The 17143-nt window shown below is 49.8% G+C and overlaps 1 protein-coding gene across 1 annotated transcript in view; it reads right to left on the bottom strand.

Moving 5' to 3' along the window:
• Positions 1–14979, bottom strand: part of TRIOBP (TRIO and F-actin binding protein) — a 72439-nt gene extending 57460 nt beyond the window's left edge. The window contains exons 1-6 of the mRNA XM_069082111.1: positions 14846–14979; positions 12239–12419; positions 7777–7904; positions 3333–3552; positions 1434–1599; positions 1–718 (exon numbers count right to left, since the gene is read on the bottom strand). The exon at positions 1–718 is cut by the window's left edge and continues 1113 nt beyond it. Coding sequence (XP_068938212.1) covers positions 1–718; positions 1434–1599; positions 3333–3552; positions 7777–7904; positions 12239–12361 — 1355 coding nt within the window. The 5' untranslated portion in view covers positions 12362–12419; positions 14846–14979. The remainder of the gene's footprint in view (positions 719–1433; positions 1600–3332; positions 3553–7776; positions 7905–12238; positions 12420–14845) is intronic.
• Positions 14980–17143: the final 2164 nt, after the last annotated feature.

The following is a 17143-nucleotide window of genomic DNA, read 5'->3' as shown; positions in this document are numbered from 1 at the left end:
GACCTGGTGGTGTCCCGTTGGGATCGATGGGGAGAAGAGGACCTGGTAGTGTCCCGTTGGGATCGATGGGGAGAAGAGGACCTGGTAGTGTCCCGTTGGGATCGATGAGGAGATAAGGCCCTGGTAGTGTCCCGTTGGGTGGATCGATGGGGAGAAGAAGACCTGGTAGTGTCCCGTTGGGTAGATCGATGGGGAGATGAAGACCTGGTAGTATCCCGTTGGGATAGATGGGGAGAAGAGGATCTGGTAGTGTCCCTTTGTGTGGACTGATGGGGAGATGAGGCCCTGGTGGTGTCCCGTTGGGTGGATTGATGGGGAGAAGAAGACCTGGTAGTGTCCCGTTGGGAATATTGATGGGGACATGAGGCTCTGGTAGTGTCCCGTTGGGATCGATGGGGAGAAGAGGATCTGGTAGTGTTCCGTTGGGTAGATCGATGGGGAGAAGAGGATCTGGTAGGGTCCCGTTGGGTGGATCGATGGGGAGAAGAGGATCTAGTAGTGTCCCGTTGGGTGGATCGCTGGAGAGATGAGGCCTGGGGTATGTCATGGTATGTGGATTTTGCAGGCCCAGGGTTCCGTGATGTACTTCTAAGTCCACTTTGTAGACTTTGGGAGGCCTGGGCTGAATCCAACTTGTTCCTTTCCAAGGAGAAGTAACCACTCTCCCCACGAGACTTAGACTGGCTCTCCCTGGAACTCTGGTTCCCATGACTAGAATCTGGAAAGAAAAGAGGGGGGACACTGGAAGACCAAAGGTACCACAAGGTGAGGCACTGGGTTGCATCATTGATGGGCTAACACCTTTTACCCTGGTGTGTTCTCAGTGAAAAGCCTCACTAGTTCATGCTGGAGCCACTGGAGACCTTGAGATGATATCTGGGGAGGTCAGAGACTGGAACATGGTTCTTCCATGTTAGCAGGTGAGGGTGACCTGAGCTCACTACCTTCATGTATTATCCACATCTATAAACAAGCTCCTATATCAGGATCATAGGATTTGGAGGAGAAAAAGACCTTAGAACAGAGAATGGCAGAGCTGGAAGGTTCTTTGGATAAGGCATTGTACTGACATTCTCTGTTCCAAAGGCCCTCCAACCTTTGACCTTCCCTATTCTGAGGCCCCTCCCATCTCTGACATTTTCTGTCATTGGTTCTATATGAGCTAGTGATTCCCCCCCCCCACAAACCCCGTAGAACCCAAAGACATAGTGATCATTTGTCACAGATGATGTCATGAGATTCCTGCCTTGTCAGCTTCTGACGTCCTTCCCAGATCTAAGATTCTGTGCCCCTCAGACCTCAGATTTCCATTCTTGATATAGAACCACCCACCCAAGCTGGAATCCTATAACTCTCCCCTGTCCAGAAAGGTACTTCAGCATCTCCCCATTCCCAGAAGGATCCCCTGAGCCTGAGACAGAAGGAGCACTTACCTTCTCTCCTGGGTCCCAGAGTATCCCCTGTGGCTGCCACCCTGGAAACTGAGGATGGGGCCCTCCGGGGATTGGCAGCTTGTGCATGCTCCTGATGCCTGGCAAACATCATGACGAGCTGGTCCGAGCCGCAGGGCTTACTGGGCCATTCAACAGCATCCAAGTCCTGTGTGGGCATAAGGGATGAGGAATTGGGCAGGGGTCCTGATTCCAGATTCTTATGGGGTCAGGGAATAGTGCCTAAGTTAGGGGTTTGAGGCTCATGGAGTGTTAAGAAGGGATGAGAACATGTGTTTCCCTCTCAGAACAGTGTAGCACAGTGGCTAGAGCTGTGGTTAGAATCTGGGCTTAGAATCAGAAAGACCGAGGTTCAAATCCCATCCCTGGTATTTAACTGTGTGACTTGGGACAAGTGGCTTAACCTCTCTGTGCCTCAGTTCCCTCATCTGTAAAATGAAGGTGTTGTACTTAAAAGATTTAAGGACTCCATGATCCTTCACAGGGGTGGACATTCAAGTGATGTTTTGGTTGGTTTTGCTTTTTAACAAGGTATGACTTGGTGGGTAGTAGATGCAGGAGGGGGTATATTCATAAATAAAGATGATATAAAAACAAGAAATACCAATCTAAATTAAAAAGCTAAAAAATTAAATAAAAACATAAACCTGGTTACAAAAAATAATCAAATTAACAAGTAATGATTAGCTGGAAAGAAATTCCTAGTCTTTTTTTCGGGATAATTAATCATTTTATTAATTATTACTAATGAATAATTAATAAAAAGATGGTCATTTGACTTTCTCTCATAAATCAGATTTGAGTCATGGAGGCCTCTTGATGCTTATATGTCCTTGGAAGAAAAAAAAAGGCAGAGGCAAAAGTAGCTACCAGGAGGCCAACCCTAGGTGCCTCTTGAAGATTGCCTCATGTGAAGGAGCTCAGACCCAAGTCCAATCCAACTCCCCTTTTGACCTTGGGCTAGTCACTCTCTGGGCCTCAGTTTCCCCATCTATAAAATGAGGGGGTTGTACTAGATGGCCTCTGAGGTCCCTTCCTGCTCTAGATGAATGATCCTAAGATTCTCTAAGTCCCTTCTGTGATTCCCCAGAAGCCCACAGGAGCAAGTTCTGGCAGAGGTTTCAGATCCCTGCTGCTGCTGCCTCCAACTCCATTCCAGTCTACAGACAAGAGTGTGAGCAGAAAGTCTTGTCTGTGTACCAGAGAGAGCCTCTGATTTGAAAAGCAGGGTTCAAAGCCAAAGGGAACCAGACAGACTCGCCCGGAGAATGACCCTGGCTGGAGGCAGGGGAACCCATCAGGCTAGCCCCATTGGCTCTGGGATTCAGCCAAGAGCTCATGTTTCTAGAGCATCTTTCAAAGCATGTCTACATTTCTCATCTCCTTCTACCTTCACCAAACCCCATAACGCGGTAGTGCAAAACCGTTCTTATGCCCAGGTCCTGTGATTTCACTAGGATAGAGGACTCCTGGGTGAGGAAATTCCTTCTCCCCATGCAGATCACCCCCTCCTTGGGAACTTGAGTTACCTTTGGGCACTGAGAGGTTAATGCTCATGGTCCTGAAGGCAGTAGGTGTCACTGAAGGAACTTGAGCTGGCATCTTCCTAACTCCAAGCCCCCAACCTCCTCTCCCCTCTCCCCTTTGTCCAGTCTATCACAATGTTTCTCAATCATTCCTATTTTACAGATGAGGAGACTCAGAGAGGGTAACTGATTTGCCCATGGTCACACAGCTGACAGAGTTCTGGTTTCTCCCCAGATCCCCTGGCTCCAAGCCCAGGGCTCTGTCCACCAGGTCAGGCTGGGCCTGGGTGATCTGATGGGAGGGACACAGGAGCTAGCCACCATGTACCCCCAGTCACCCCCTGCCCCTTCTCACCGCAGTGTCTGGGGTGCTGGTATCATCAGGACAGTGGGTGCCTGGGCTGTGGTCAGGGCTGGTGCTGGCAGTGGCTCCACTGGCTTGGCTGTCCTCTGAAGAGTTTCTTAACTCTGGGCTGGTCAGACTCTCTAGGTAGAGCACCCCATCCCCGATCTCTTGGCCCTCAGGCTGGGCTGCAGGGCTCTCTGCTGAGGGACACTCTGCTGGAACCCCGAGACTAGAGAAGACAGATACAATAGCTACTGCAAGACATGAAAGGCACTGTGTATAAGGCATAGGGCAACAGACTTGGTGTTAGAAAGACCCAAGTTCAAATCTCACCTTAGTCACTTAATAGCTGTGTGACTGAGCAAATCCCTTTATTTCTCTAGATCTCAATTTTCTCATCAGCAAAATGATTCAATGGTTCCCTTCCAGTTCTAAATCTGATCCTGTGGCCTCTTCCCTTCTCAAAAAGAGATGGTGAACTGGGAGGAACTGAAATCTGTGGGTTACACAGATATACACAAAACAACCCCAATTTCTGAACCCCGGTTTCCTCATCTGCAAAATGGGGGTGACAATGACATTGTTTGTACTACCTTATTACATCACCGTGGAACTCAGATGAGAGACAATTGGGATAATGGCCTTTTGCCCGACAACAAACCCAGTGAGCTGGGGAGCACCCTCCCTACTGCTCCCATCTGACAGATGAGGAAACTGAGGCTCCAGGGCTGTGCCCATGGCCAAGGAGCTAGAAGAAGTTGCAGGGGTTTGCAGGCTTGAAATCTAGTATTCTGTCTCTTCTCCAGTGGGGGCAGGTAGGACTATTTAAAACAGAATAGTGAAACTTGAAAGGGTTCGCTGACACTTTTTTTTCCTAGTCTTCTTCCTTCTTCAAAGAAAAAAAAACTTCATTCTAGGTGATGGCTCTCTGGGAGAGGGAGAAATCAAGGTGATGGAAACACAAAAGATAACAAGTAAACTCTTTTTTTAAAACATTGATCTGGGGAGGCTAGGTGGTGCAGTGAATAGAGCACCAGCCCTGGAGTGAAGAGAACCTGAGTTCAAATCCAGCCTCAGACACTTAACACTTACTAGCTGTGACCTTGGGCAAGTCACTTAACCCCAATTGCCCTACAAAAAGCAAAAAAAAAAAATTTGATCACCAGCTCATTTTCTCCCCCAGATAGTTCTTGGTTTTTTGTTTTTAAGGCAGTCAGGGTTAAGTGACTTGCCCAGGGTCACATAGCTAATATCTGAGACTAGATTTGAACTCAGGTCCTCTTGACTCCAGGGCCAAGTGCTTTCTCCACTGTGCCACCCAACTGTCCCCATTAAAAAAAAGTTAGTGGGGACTCCCTAGGGCCAGAGAGCTTTGCCTTTAACACTCCCTCACTTAGTAGCTGATCTTTCTGTTAAAACTTTAGAGTTTTTGAAGCACTTTATCTCATCTGCTCCTAACAATCACCCTGGAGGTAGGTGGCATGATTACTCCCATTTTACAAATGAAGAAATTGAGGCTGAGAAAGGTGAAAGGACTTGCCCAGGGTCCCCAACCTTATAAATGTCTGAGGCAGGATTCGAACTCGGGTCTTTCTGACTCCAAGTCTCAACTCTCCATCCACTCTGCCACCTACATATACTTATATTTATCCTCCTATATCAGTAGTTTCTGACCCATGGGGGACTTTGCCACCCTGATTCATCTGTCTTCTCACTCCTCCTCCATGCCATTCCCCTTTTCCCATTAGAGATTTCCATAGGGTTCTACATTTTGGGGGGTGGGGCCAAGCCGGTTCCACTTTATTCCCTTCCCAGCTAGGATCCAACTCTGACCTACCATGCCCTGATATGGGTACCTTCCCTCTCTTTTCCGTTCCCTTTTCTGTATTATCTTCCTCTATTAATCATAAACTTTCTTTAATGAGGGGGTTAGTCTGGGTGACCTCTGAGGTCACTTTTCAGGTCTAAGTCTATGATCTGATGACTTTATCCATATATCTATGGAATCCACAAAATGCCTAAGCCCAAGAAAGCTTCCAACAGATATGTGGCCAAGGACAGCAACAGTTTTCCAAAGAAGAATAGCAAACCATTAATAACCATATGAAAAGATGGACCTGGGGAAAGCTAGTCCTAGGAAATCCCCACAAAGCCCCACGAGATGATAAAATATGGAAATAGTCAACCCTGGAGGGCCTCCTGGAAGTCTGGCCTGTGTGCTGCTGGTAGAGATGCCCATCGGCCCAACATTCTGCACAACTGGGAATTATTCGAGAAAAGTCACCAAACTGTGACTCCAACCCAGGAATCTTCCTGCTGGGTACATACGCCCTGGAGGTCAGAGATAGAAGGTAAGGTCCCTGATGGAGCCCCCACAAAAAACACAGGCCCCCAAAACTGGAAACCTAGTGGATGCCCATCAGTTGGGAATTCCTAGACAAATTGTGTGAACCACAATGGAATGGAATTCAACAACCTCATAAGAAATAAGGGCTGCAAGGAATTCAGAAAGAGGGAAAGTCAGCAGAATCAAGAGAAGGCTATTGTGGGACCACAATGGTAAGGGAAAGCACTATTTAACAGCAGCTGATCCCAGATTAAATGCAGTAAATGACCTTATTCCGGATAAAGGCCCATGAATGCACCTCACTTTTTTTGGGGGGGGTGGGGAGACTGGATGGAGAATGTTGCCCAGACAGGTGTGGGGGCTAGGCCCACTGGTTTTGCTTTAACTGTCTTTCTCTTTGATCAATAGAAATGAGTGTGGAAGGGATGGCTAGGTGGCACAGTGAATAGAGCACCGGCCCTGGAGTCAGGAGAACCTGGGTTGGAATCTAGCCTCAGACACTTAACACACACGCAAAAACTAGCCATGTGGCCTTGGGCAAGTCACTTAATCCCAATTGCCCTCCAGAAAAAAAAAAAATGAGTATGGTGTTAAAATAATCTATCATAAAAGTGTTTAAAAAATTTTTTTTTTTAGGAGGAGCTTTCAAAATCTAGAAAGGGAAAGAAATTATGGGAGGGGTCAATTGAATTGATGAGGGATGGGAGTGTGAAGATAAAACCCTCCACTTTTGAGGAAAGGTCAATGGTGGTGTTTCCAGAATCCAAAATGAAAGGATCCGATACCTCCAGAGGCCTCCCTGGGGGCTGCTGGGCAGCAGAAGAACCCAAAGGAGGGGCCTACAAGGGAGGGGGCAAAGGGAGCAGCTGGGAGAGACCGTCTGATGCAGTGAACTTGGGTAAGGAGAACGTAGAAATGTGATACGGGTTGTACGAGACACCTTGGCTGTCTAGAGTTTGCACCTGGACATGCCCTCACACTGGGGAAAGGCTTAGCCATGCCACAGACTGATTGGGTGACACCCATAATAAGGGAGACAGGCAGGTGTGAGAGAAATAATTTAACTCTACACTCAAAGAACCTGGATTTGAATTCTGCTTTGACCATTGGCTACATAACCTGAGTGACCTTAAGCAGGTCCTTTCCCCTTCCGGAGACAAGATGACCTCTGAAGCCCCTTCCCGCTCTAGGATCCTATGACTTCTCTGGGCCTCAGTTTCCCCATCTGTAAGATTAGGGGCTTGGACAAGATGGCCTCTGAGATCCCCTTCTGCTTCAGGTCTTGGAGCCTTACCTAAGCCTCTTTATCAGGAGAGGTGATCTTGGGCTCCAAAGACCCAACGGGACACCAAGTCAGAAGGGTCCCACCCAGATGAAAAAGCTCAGTGCCATCTTGAGATGTGCTTATTGAGGACCATAGTCTGGAGCTGGAATGGACCCAAGGTCACTAAATCCAATCTCCCCTCCTTTTTCAGTTGACAAACCTGAGGATGAGATACTTGGCCTAGTGTCTGAGGCAGGATTTGAACACAGACCCTTTGGGCTCCAAGTCAGGGAACTCTCCACTCTATCATGCTGTCCAGATGCCTCTAGAATTTGTCACCAGAGAATGAATTTTTTTGGCCACAACTCTTGAAGAAGATCAGTGAAGGTGGGGAAGGGAAGATTCGCTCTGAGGAAATCACGGATCTCTAGGTGTATAAAGTATTATAGAGTCTACAAGATGTGCATCCTCATCACGACCGAGAGTCTGGGCAGACCAAGAGTATTCTCCCCATTCTATAGATAAAGCTTAGGGTTAGTAAGGAGATACTAGGATTTGAACCCCAAGTCCAGGGCTGTGGCCAGCATATCACCAAAAGAGTGGGAGAGGAGGAAGAAGCAGGGGGTGGTGGCAGAGGTGGGGGAGAAGCATGACTCCTTTGATGGCAGGAATCTGACTACAGAGCAGGGCTACCTGGTCCCCTTTGGGTGAGGGCATGGCTAGAGCAGCCAGCTGGGGGAAGGGTTCAGGTTAAGGCTTCTCAGGAACAGCAGCATGTTCCCTCCCCTGCCTTCCCCCACACACAGACCAGGTGACACGTAGGTCTCTGAACCAGGACCTACCTCTCAGGCTTTTGCTCAGGGCCAGTGGCCACCACCAATTCACAGCTGGGGGTCAGGATGCAGAGGGTGTCCTTGGGGTGGTGCAGATCACAGTAAGGAGCCTTGGCCCCTATGGGTTTCCCTGGCTCCTGAAAGGAGAGAGGATAGGAGAGGGGTAGTTCCTGAGATGTGGAAGGGCAGGTACCCAAAGGAGAGGTTTGGATTCTTCTGAGGCGGCAAATATAAGATTCTGTGTGTGTGATAATGGCTGTGTGACATCATTTAGAAAGTTGCTTTCCCTCTCTGTGAAATGGGAAGATCTCTATTGTACCCTCTGGCTCTGACTCCTACACCTCCAAAGTTAGGGTGTTGGCTTACCCAGTGACATACCTATAGTGTACCTGGTAACATACACTACTGTCATTATGGGTGGAGAGATGTATTTGTGTTGGGGGGGGCAGCGGCAAGAGAAGAAAGAAGGGAGACAAGGAATAAGGACAGGAGGGAGTAAGGAAAAGAAGGCTCATAGGACTTCAGAATGCCAGAAGGATCTTAGAACAGGGAATGTCAGGACTGGGAGGGCACTTAGAAGGGAATGTCAGGACTGGAAGGGCCTTATAACAGGGGATGTCAGAGCTGAGAGGGAGCTTAGAACAGGAATGTCAGAGCTGGGGGGGAGTTTAGAACAGGGAATATCAGGGCTAGGAAGGGACATAGACTAAGGAATGTCAGAGCTAGGAGGGATTTTAGAATATGGAATATCAGAGCTGAGATGGCTTTGGAACAGGCAATGTCAGAGGTGAGGAGGACCTTAGACCAGGGAATGTCAGAGCTGAGAGGTACTTTCAAAACAAAATTTTAGTAACGTAGAACATCAAAGCTAAAAGAGACCTCAGAAAATACAATGTTAGAATATAGGATGTCAGAACCAGGAAGTCTCTTAGGACGTGGAGTATCAGAACTCAGGTTGGGCAGAGGGGAACCTTAGAATATTAAACTGACCAGGACCTTAGAACATAGATAATCAGAGCTGGGAGGGCCCTTAGAACATAGAGTATTAGTACATAGAATATGTACTAACAAAAAATAAAATAATAATGAATACATACGATATATACTAATAAATCAGAACTGGGAGGGTATCTTAGAACATAAATATCAGTTAGGAGGGACTTTAGAACACAGAGCGTCAGAGCTGGGGGGAACCCCAAAATGTAGAGTGTTAGAGCTGGGAGAGACTCAAGAACTTAGAAGGGCAGAGTTGACGTCATAGAATGTTAGAAGGTAAACTGTGAAAACAAGGAATCTTAGAACACAGACTCCGAGGGCCCAGAGCACCAACATGTAAATCCTTCTGTTGAAACTGGAGGGATCTTAGCACATAGAAAGTCAAAACATTATGTTTCCAGAGCCAGAAGGGGTCTGAGGACGTAGAATGTTAGAACACAGATGTGTTAAGAACTAGTCTGGGAGTTCTTAACCCTTTCTGCGTCCCGGTCCTTCACAGGACTATGTTTTAAGAGCATTAATCACATAGGATGACAGGGGAAACCAATGATATTGAAATAGAAAGCCCAGGCTGAGAATCCCCGCTCTAGTTTAACAGAGAAATGTAAACCAGTGGTGACTGATGACGGGCCAAAGGGCATTCCCGGAAATTAGCAGTAGAGGAAATATTAAGGAACCAGGGCTAAGACAGAAGAGAAACATGGAAGAAGATGAGAGGAAAGGGGAACTCTGGGATGGGGAGGGGTTGACAGGACAGGACACCTTATGGAAGCCTGAGGATGAGGCCTGACCGTAGGGCCTCCTCTGCTCTCCTGTCCAGTTTTCTCCTATCCTCAGGACTGGGCAGGGCCATGCCTGAGGTGTGGCCACTCTGGGCTCAGCCAGGGGAAACCATCGTTCATCTCCAGTTAGTGCCCCCCCCCCCCCCAGCTCTCCCATCTCGTCCCAAGCCCTTGAGGAGTGGGGGAAGAGCGGGCCTCCCAGTGCCGCCCATCCCCTGCCCCGCCCCTTCTCTGGTTACCTTGGTGGTGAAGATGGGCCTAGGGCTCCGGGCAGGGCGGCTGTCAGCACCCTTGTCCCCCCGGGGGGCGAAATGCTCAGGCCCCCACACGGAGGCCCTGACTTCCAGCCCCAACAGAGGCAGCAGTAACCCTAGAGGGGCTGGCCAGGAGGGAGTGAGGGGCCCTCATTACTCTTTCATAAGCCGGAGCCGGGCCAAGAACAATGCCGCAAATGAAACCGCCGGAACTTGACACCTGCCGAGCTCCGCTGAGGGCCCCAGGGAGCAGGGAGAGGGGCCGAGGGATACACACACACATTGCAGCTCCCCATGGGGACAAAGCCCGGTACTCAAAGGGCTCGGATCCACCGGCCTCCCCAGGGTGGAACTTCGAGGCAGTGAGAGGGCCTGACCCGAAAAAGAGGACAATGTCGGACTGTCCCCTCCGCTCTGTTCTCCCGAAGGAGCCACAGGGCCCTAGGCCCCCACGGATGACATTCACTAGAGCCCCAGGGAGCCAGCTCTCTGGGACCCGCTATAGTCTCCCTAGTGTGGGGAGGAAGGGACAAGGGCCTAGGCTTGGGGATAGTCCGTCCTAAGCGGAGCCATATCAAAGTCAGAGGGGGGTCACTGGGTAGAGGCTGTCCCCAGAGGCCAGAGGGGAGGTTAGCCAGAGGCACCGGTCACCCAGCTTGGGCTGGCTATGTGGCCTTTTTTTCACCCATGGTACTTACTGCCTCTTTTGTGTTCTTCCTCTGCTCTCCCCCAAGTCACACCCAACCTGACCTTCAGTTCTCTCTCACTGATTTGGCACCCCAGCCTTCCTGTCTCCTCATTTCCCTTCCCTCCCCTCATATGAGCAACCCAAATCCCTTCTTCTGGGGCCATGACCTAGTTCCCCAAGAGAAGCTGACTTCTGAGGCACCTTCATATATCTCCATTCAACCTCCTACTCAGGGAACCCCAGATTTGCCAGTGACAGCCACTGCTACCTGGGCAGCCCCATGATGCAGGTAGACTCAGTTTCCCCTCCATGCTCTGTTCCTAAATCTCCTTTTGTGGTCTAGTGGCCCAGAGTGTTAGAGTAGGATTTCTCAAGCTGGCCTTAGATCCTAGAGTTCCATGGAAGCTTGTTCTTTTTGCCCCACCTCCAATCAGTTGACATTTCCTAACCTCAGCTGGCCACTTCCTTCCTTCAAGCATGTGCCTGGGTCATCCCCCTAGCCGGAGTGAGCCCTCCTCCACAGCTGAAGCTCTCAGAATGCCAATGGAATGTCACCCCCTCTGGGTAGATTTCCTGATTCCCACCTCTCTCTTCTGCTGAAATTTCCCTCGAGCCCATTGGTGGAATTCTTCCATTCCCCAAATACCTCTCTACTTTCTATGATGCTTATGTATGTCTGTGCTGGCAGGGTTGAGTCATTTTTTAAATCTCAGTATCCCTGGCTTAGAGCACAGGGCCTTATACCTCTGTAGAAGGTGCTTAATAAAAGGTCTGTTGTGTTTAAATGTCTGAGTCCCTAGAGTCCTATACACCTGGCCAGGATTCCATGGGAGCTGACTGGGGTTCCATGGCATCTTACAAGGATGCCATTCCCTGTTCTAAGCTCCCTCCCAGTTCACTGGGATTCCCTAGAACCACCTGAGTATTCTCTTGATGCTTCCCAAGCTTTGAAGAAACTCCCTACACAGAGCTGTGTCCTTGTAAAAAGCACCAATTTCTTTCCCTTCAAAATTTCTCTGAAACTATTTTTCCTTGAATTGGATGGATTTCTCTTCTTCATTTGCTTTAAACTTGCACATCAGTTCCCAAGTGTGACCACAAGCACCAGCAGAGAGAGCCTTGGGCACTCTCTACACTCGGTGCCCTGCTCCAGGTTCTTTCAATCTATTTGAAAACAAAAACCATGAAAGTTCCATGACTTTTAAATGTTTGACACCCCCTGGGTTGGAGCCCAGAGAGTCATGGTGCCAAAGTTCCGGGTTCTTGCCCCAGGCAGTGGCCAGCTGGCTTTGGCAAGCTTCATGGGCATGGACCACTCCCCTGTCACAGACAGCTCATGGTATCGATGGAATGGAGACCGAGATGTTTTAGAAGGGGTTTGGGGTCAATCACTCACCCAGTCAATCACATGCTTTTAGAGTACCTACTGTGTGCTGGCATTGGGCAGAGCCTGGTGATGCAAAGACTGCACCTTCGAAGACCTTGCATTTGGGGGTAGGGAGTGGGGGTGCACTGCATGACCTCCGGGGTGCTTTCTAATTGGTTTTTCAAGCTTTTGTGATCATCCAGTTTAACTTTCCAGATTTCCACCCCTTTCTCAGGTAAGAAAACTCAAGTTGGAGAAGGTCACATTGTGCATAGATGATAGATCCAGGCTTGAATCCAGGTCCTTTGACTCAGTCATCTGCCCCTGTTCCCTGTCCTCAATCCTCAATCCTTCTCAGCTGTCTGACTTGATATGGCTGGCTTACCTGGTATGCACTGGAGTCATGGTAAGCCTTCTGGACCTCAGGACAATTTTGGCAGTGACTCTTTGCAAACATACTGGCCTCGAAGTGCTCACATGGGACATTGTCTGTCACCTTCTCCATCATGGAAAAGGTCAAGCCAGGACTGGCCCCCAAGATGGCCCCCCCCCTTACTGGTGGTCACCTCACCTAAAATGCAATAGGAAAGAAGACAGATGTCAGATATGTTTGCTCCCAAGAGCTCTCCTCCCATTGACCCATGTACACACACACACACACACACACACACACACACCAGGTCTTTCATTGAACCATCAAGGGTATAATCCTCACCAATGCCAATCATAGCCTCTCCATGATTTAGAAGATGGCTTCACAAATGACTATGTGCAAAAAAGAAAGAAAATCTTCATTTGGGAGCCAGCTATCTGTGGGGCAGGGCTTCCCACACTTAGCTAGGTTGGTCCTTAGACAATCCAGGCCCCAACTCCAAGCTGTTCTAGCTTGAGAGTATCAGCCAACACTTACACCTGGATAGTAGAGGCTTCTGGAGCCTCTGTGATGGGCTGTGATGAGGAATCAGAGGATGGCTTTGTGGGAGGAAGAAACAGGCCCTAGAGACATTGTGTGAAGTCACACAGATCAGTCCAGAAAAAAGGTGAAGACTTTCCTTCCATCCCTGTGCATGGACAGATTTGTAGAGGTTGTTTGGATCTGGAGTCCCTTTGGAAGTGTGGAAAAGAACTGCCCTCTACAGAATCATCAGAGCCTGAAGAAACTTTAGAACAGAGATCCGTGCTGGAGAGACTTTAGAACATGCAAGGTCAGAGCTGGGGGGGGGGGGGGCCCGAGGGGTCTGAGTACAGGGAATGTCAGGTCTGGGAGGGACCTTAGAACATAGAATGTCAAAGCTGGGAGGGGTCTGAGAACAGGGAGTTTCAGAGCTGAGAGGGCTTTAGAACAGATTAGTTAGAGCTGTGAGGAATCTTAGGTATTATTTAAGAGCCACCCCCCCCCAACCCCTTCATTTCACACAGGAGGAAACTGAGGCACAATAGTCACACAGAGGGCTGGCAGATCCAGAGATGAATTTCCCAAGCAGCAGCCTCCTGCCCATCCTCTTGGGCACCTCTGCACTGTTATCCCAGATCTCTATCAGAGGCAGGGCCTTTGACCAACAGACCCAAGAGGAAGCCCAGGAATTCTTCAGAGACTTGATGAGATTATCTTGGACCTCCCAGAGTGAGCAGGCAGCCCTCCGGAGCCCCTAGCCTGAGGTCTTTCTCCAGTGTCAGGCTGCCTCTCACATGTCACACCAAGCGAGAGCAAAGAAGTTCACCTTTATAAACCCCTTTCTATAAGCCCCTTTCCCTTCCTGGCACAAGCTGAGCCTGGCTGAGGGACTCACTCTGGATGGGGAAAAGCTCTGCCCCACTGTTGGCCCGGGAGATCCAGAGCAGCCCAGGCTCCCGCCAAAGCCCAGTTAACCCTCCCTTGGCAGAACACAGGCAAAACTAGTCCCTTGGTCTACAAGGAAGCTTTGGGTCCAGGGCTGGAAGGCTGCCTCCCTGCTGGCCCGGGCATTTACAGTCAATAACAACAAGCATAATTTCCATTTCCATAGCCCTGCAAGGGCTCTGAACTCCCCTCAAGCCTATGAAGGGAGCAGAGCAAGGATTAGAGGAAGGAGCATTGTCGTTGGGCTTGGAAGACTTGAGTTCTAATCCGACTCTATTGCTTGACCTGAGTGGCCCCGCGAAGGCATTTCGTCTACCTCAGCCTCAGTTTCCTTCTCTGCCAAATAAAGAAATCGGACTGGATGCGCCCTTCCTGCCCTCCAGCTCTCCAAGTTCGAGTCTGTGACTTGCCCAGGACCGCTTTGCCAGTAGATGCCAGAAGGATTACAGCCCAGATCTCTACTGACTCCAGAGGCAGACTCTTTCCGTAACCCCAGCAAGTCCCTGACGAATTTCAGGGCAAGCTCTTGGGCCTGGGGGCCAAGGACTGACTCTCCTCCCCCAGGATCCCAGGGGGAGCATCTGGCCAGTGACTGGGAGGGGCCAGGGCATGCTCTAAGGGGAGCTGGGCGCATGTCTTCCCTGGGGGCCCTTCCCCGCACCCCCCTCCCCCAACAGGATCTGCCTTGCCATCTCTCCCCTCCTCCCCACTGGGCGATCTCAGAGACTGGAAGGCCATTTCCTTTCGCCCTCCCCTCCCTGCTCGTCCTCTCCGCCCTCCTCGCCTAGTCAAGGGCTGCGTGCAGAACGCTCACTCCCCGTCCTCTCCTCTCCCGAGAGAATAAAGAAGCTGGATGCCCGGGTCACCCAAGAGCCGGCCCCACACCACGTACCCCCGCCGAGATTAAAAAATTTTTTTTCAAGGGCTTTGCACACTCTCAAGCCTGGATGCTAAGCGGCCTTTGCAAAGGACTTGGGATTTGCAATGAATTATTAGAAAGGCACCCGGGAGAAATCCGTTCAGTTCACTGGGGGGGAGTGAGCATTATTCTAGGTGGTGCACTCTCTCCTGGCCAGGTTCCTTCTCATCCTGTATGCGCTCACTTTATTCCTGCGCCTCTGCGTCCCTCCATCCCTGCCACGGCCCCCGTACCTTGCATTTGTCTGGGAGCGCGTGCCCCTTCTGAGCGGATGGCTCTCTCTCTTTTCCCTTTTTCTTTCTTTCTTTTTCTTTTCTTTTTTTTTAAACACAATGAATCCAAACGTTTCCCGAGATGGGAAGGAGATAGGCCACTCCCCCTTGCTGGTCTCCCATACGTTCTATCTAGTAGATCATTTGCATCGATCCCTCCCTATTGGCTCTTTTGTGGGCCGGGGCGGGGCCTCTGAAAGCCGCCTCCGGGGCGCCGGGCTGGCAGCTAATTTGGCCCCGGGGTAGTGGGAAAGGCTGGCAGTTTGGGCAGAATGCCCAGACTGCTTGTCCAGTGGCTGCGATTTGACCCGAGGGGTCCTCCAGCGGAAGGAGTGGGTGGGGTGAAGAGAGGGCCCCCAGAGAGCAGCCTGATATCCCCTTTGATCTCACCTGTCCAGGTAATTGTCTGTTCTCCCTCACCTGCCTTCCCCTTGCCCTGGCTCTCGGCCACTGCTTTTCCTTGACCGAATTGGAAAGGGGGGGGGGGGTTGGGTCTTGGATGTAGCTCGGTGGAAAGAACATCCGAACAGGTTAAGGGAGAACTGTAGAAATTCTGGCTATAACAGTTATTTGTCTTACTGCTCTGGACAGCTCCGTTCACGTCTCTGAGCCTCCATTTCCCCTTCTGTAAAATGGAAGAAGTGGCACCAAGTTACATCTAAAGTTCAGAGTCTCACAGTGAATAGAGCACCGGCCCAGCTGTCAGGAGGACCTGAGTTCAAATTCGACCTCAGACATTTGACACACTAGCCATGTGACTTTGGTCAAGTCACTTAACTCCAACTGCCCTCCAAAAAGCCAAAAAAGAAAAAAAAAAGTCCCACTAGGAAACAAAATATCCAATGGGGGTCCTGTAGAGGAAAGAGTGTGGAGATCCCAGCTCTGTCCCTGGGCCCTTCAGGTGTAATAAAAAGGAAGGAGTTGTGCTGGACCATCTCCTAGGTACCTTCCAGGCCTCCCCGTCACCATTCTATCCCCTTTCTAATTCCTGCTCTTCTTTCAAAGCCTAGCTCAGTACTCACCTCCTCCAGGAAGCCTTCCCAGCCCTGTATGCAGCTCATCCAACAATGGATAGTATTTCCAGTACCGACAAGGCTCCAGGTATGGTGCAGGACAGACCAGGCTAGCTGGCTGAGTTCCACTAAAGGCTCATCATAACCTCCTTTACCACGAAGTAATGAAAAATGTTCACTCAAGACAGGCAGCATGGCGTAATGGCAAGAGCCCTGAATTGAAATCACTGGACCCGAATGAAGTCTAGGCTCAGTCCCTTAGTACCTGTGTGACCTTAGACAAAAACCTTGCCCTCTCCGGGCCTCTGTTTCCTCATCAGTAAATGAAGGTGTTGGAACTGATGGCCTCTGAAGTCCTTTGCGTTCCAAATCTATGATCTTATGCTAGTATGATGGTCATCTTCTGGGGGCACCGGGGTGAGAATTTGCTTTAATGGAGGGAGGAATTGGCAAAATCTGGGAGGAAGTACAGGCTCCTTTACTAGATAAAGTAAGGCAGGGAGGGGAAACGTCTACTTCAGCCATGGTCCTGTAGATCTCCCATTCTAGTGGGGATGAGAGCATTGAAGAAGAGACTGTACTATGGAAGGCTGCAAGAAGGGAGAGGTTATACTATCTGTGAGATTAGGACAGATTGCCTGGAGAAGGTGAATGCCTTCTTTGCCTGTCATGGTAATGATCCTGGAAACTCAGAGTACACTTCTCATTGGGCCTTACTGGGCTGGAGGGGCTGTGAGGAGGAGTCCAGCCAGGGACTGCATATCTCTTGTCCTAGGACCAGCATCCACATCAGACCAGTCTCTTGGGGGAGGAAATTTTCAAACACAGCAGCTCCTAGAGACCATGTCCTTGGAGAGAGATTCTGATCTATCTGCCTGCATTTGTGGACTGAAGAATAAAAAGCCTGGATGGGCAGGATGGACATGGGGGGCTAGGTGAATGGTGGGTACTATAAACTGGAAAGTCAGGAGAAAAAGTAGGTTTATTAGGGCTAAGTTTTGAAGGTGTTGAGTTTGAGAAGCAGGGAGGGAGAGGCATTCAGGTGTTGAAGTCTGGAGCTCAGAAGAGAAGGAAGAATATGGTGACCTACTTGACTATATAGTTATTTGTTATAAGAGAGAGGGAGGGAAGGAGGTAGGAAGGAAGGAAGAGAAAAGGAAAGAAAAGGAAGAGAAAGGAAAGGAGGGAAGGAAGGAAGGAAGGAAGGAAGGAAGGAAGGAAGGAAGGAAGGAAGGAAGGAAGGAAG

Source organism: Petaurus breviceps, unplaced genomic scaffold (genome assembly GCF_028583685.1).
Source record: "Petaurus breviceps papuanus isolate PSGF00001 unplaced genomic scaffold, PetGlider_PUasm1.0 156, whole genome shotgun sequence".
NCBI lineage: Eukaryota > Metazoa > Chordata > Mammalia > Diprotodontia > Petauridae > Petaurus > Petaurus breviceps.
The sequence above is the reverse complement of the archived record's forward strand: the minus strand, read 5'-3'. Positions and strand labels throughout refer to the sequence as shown.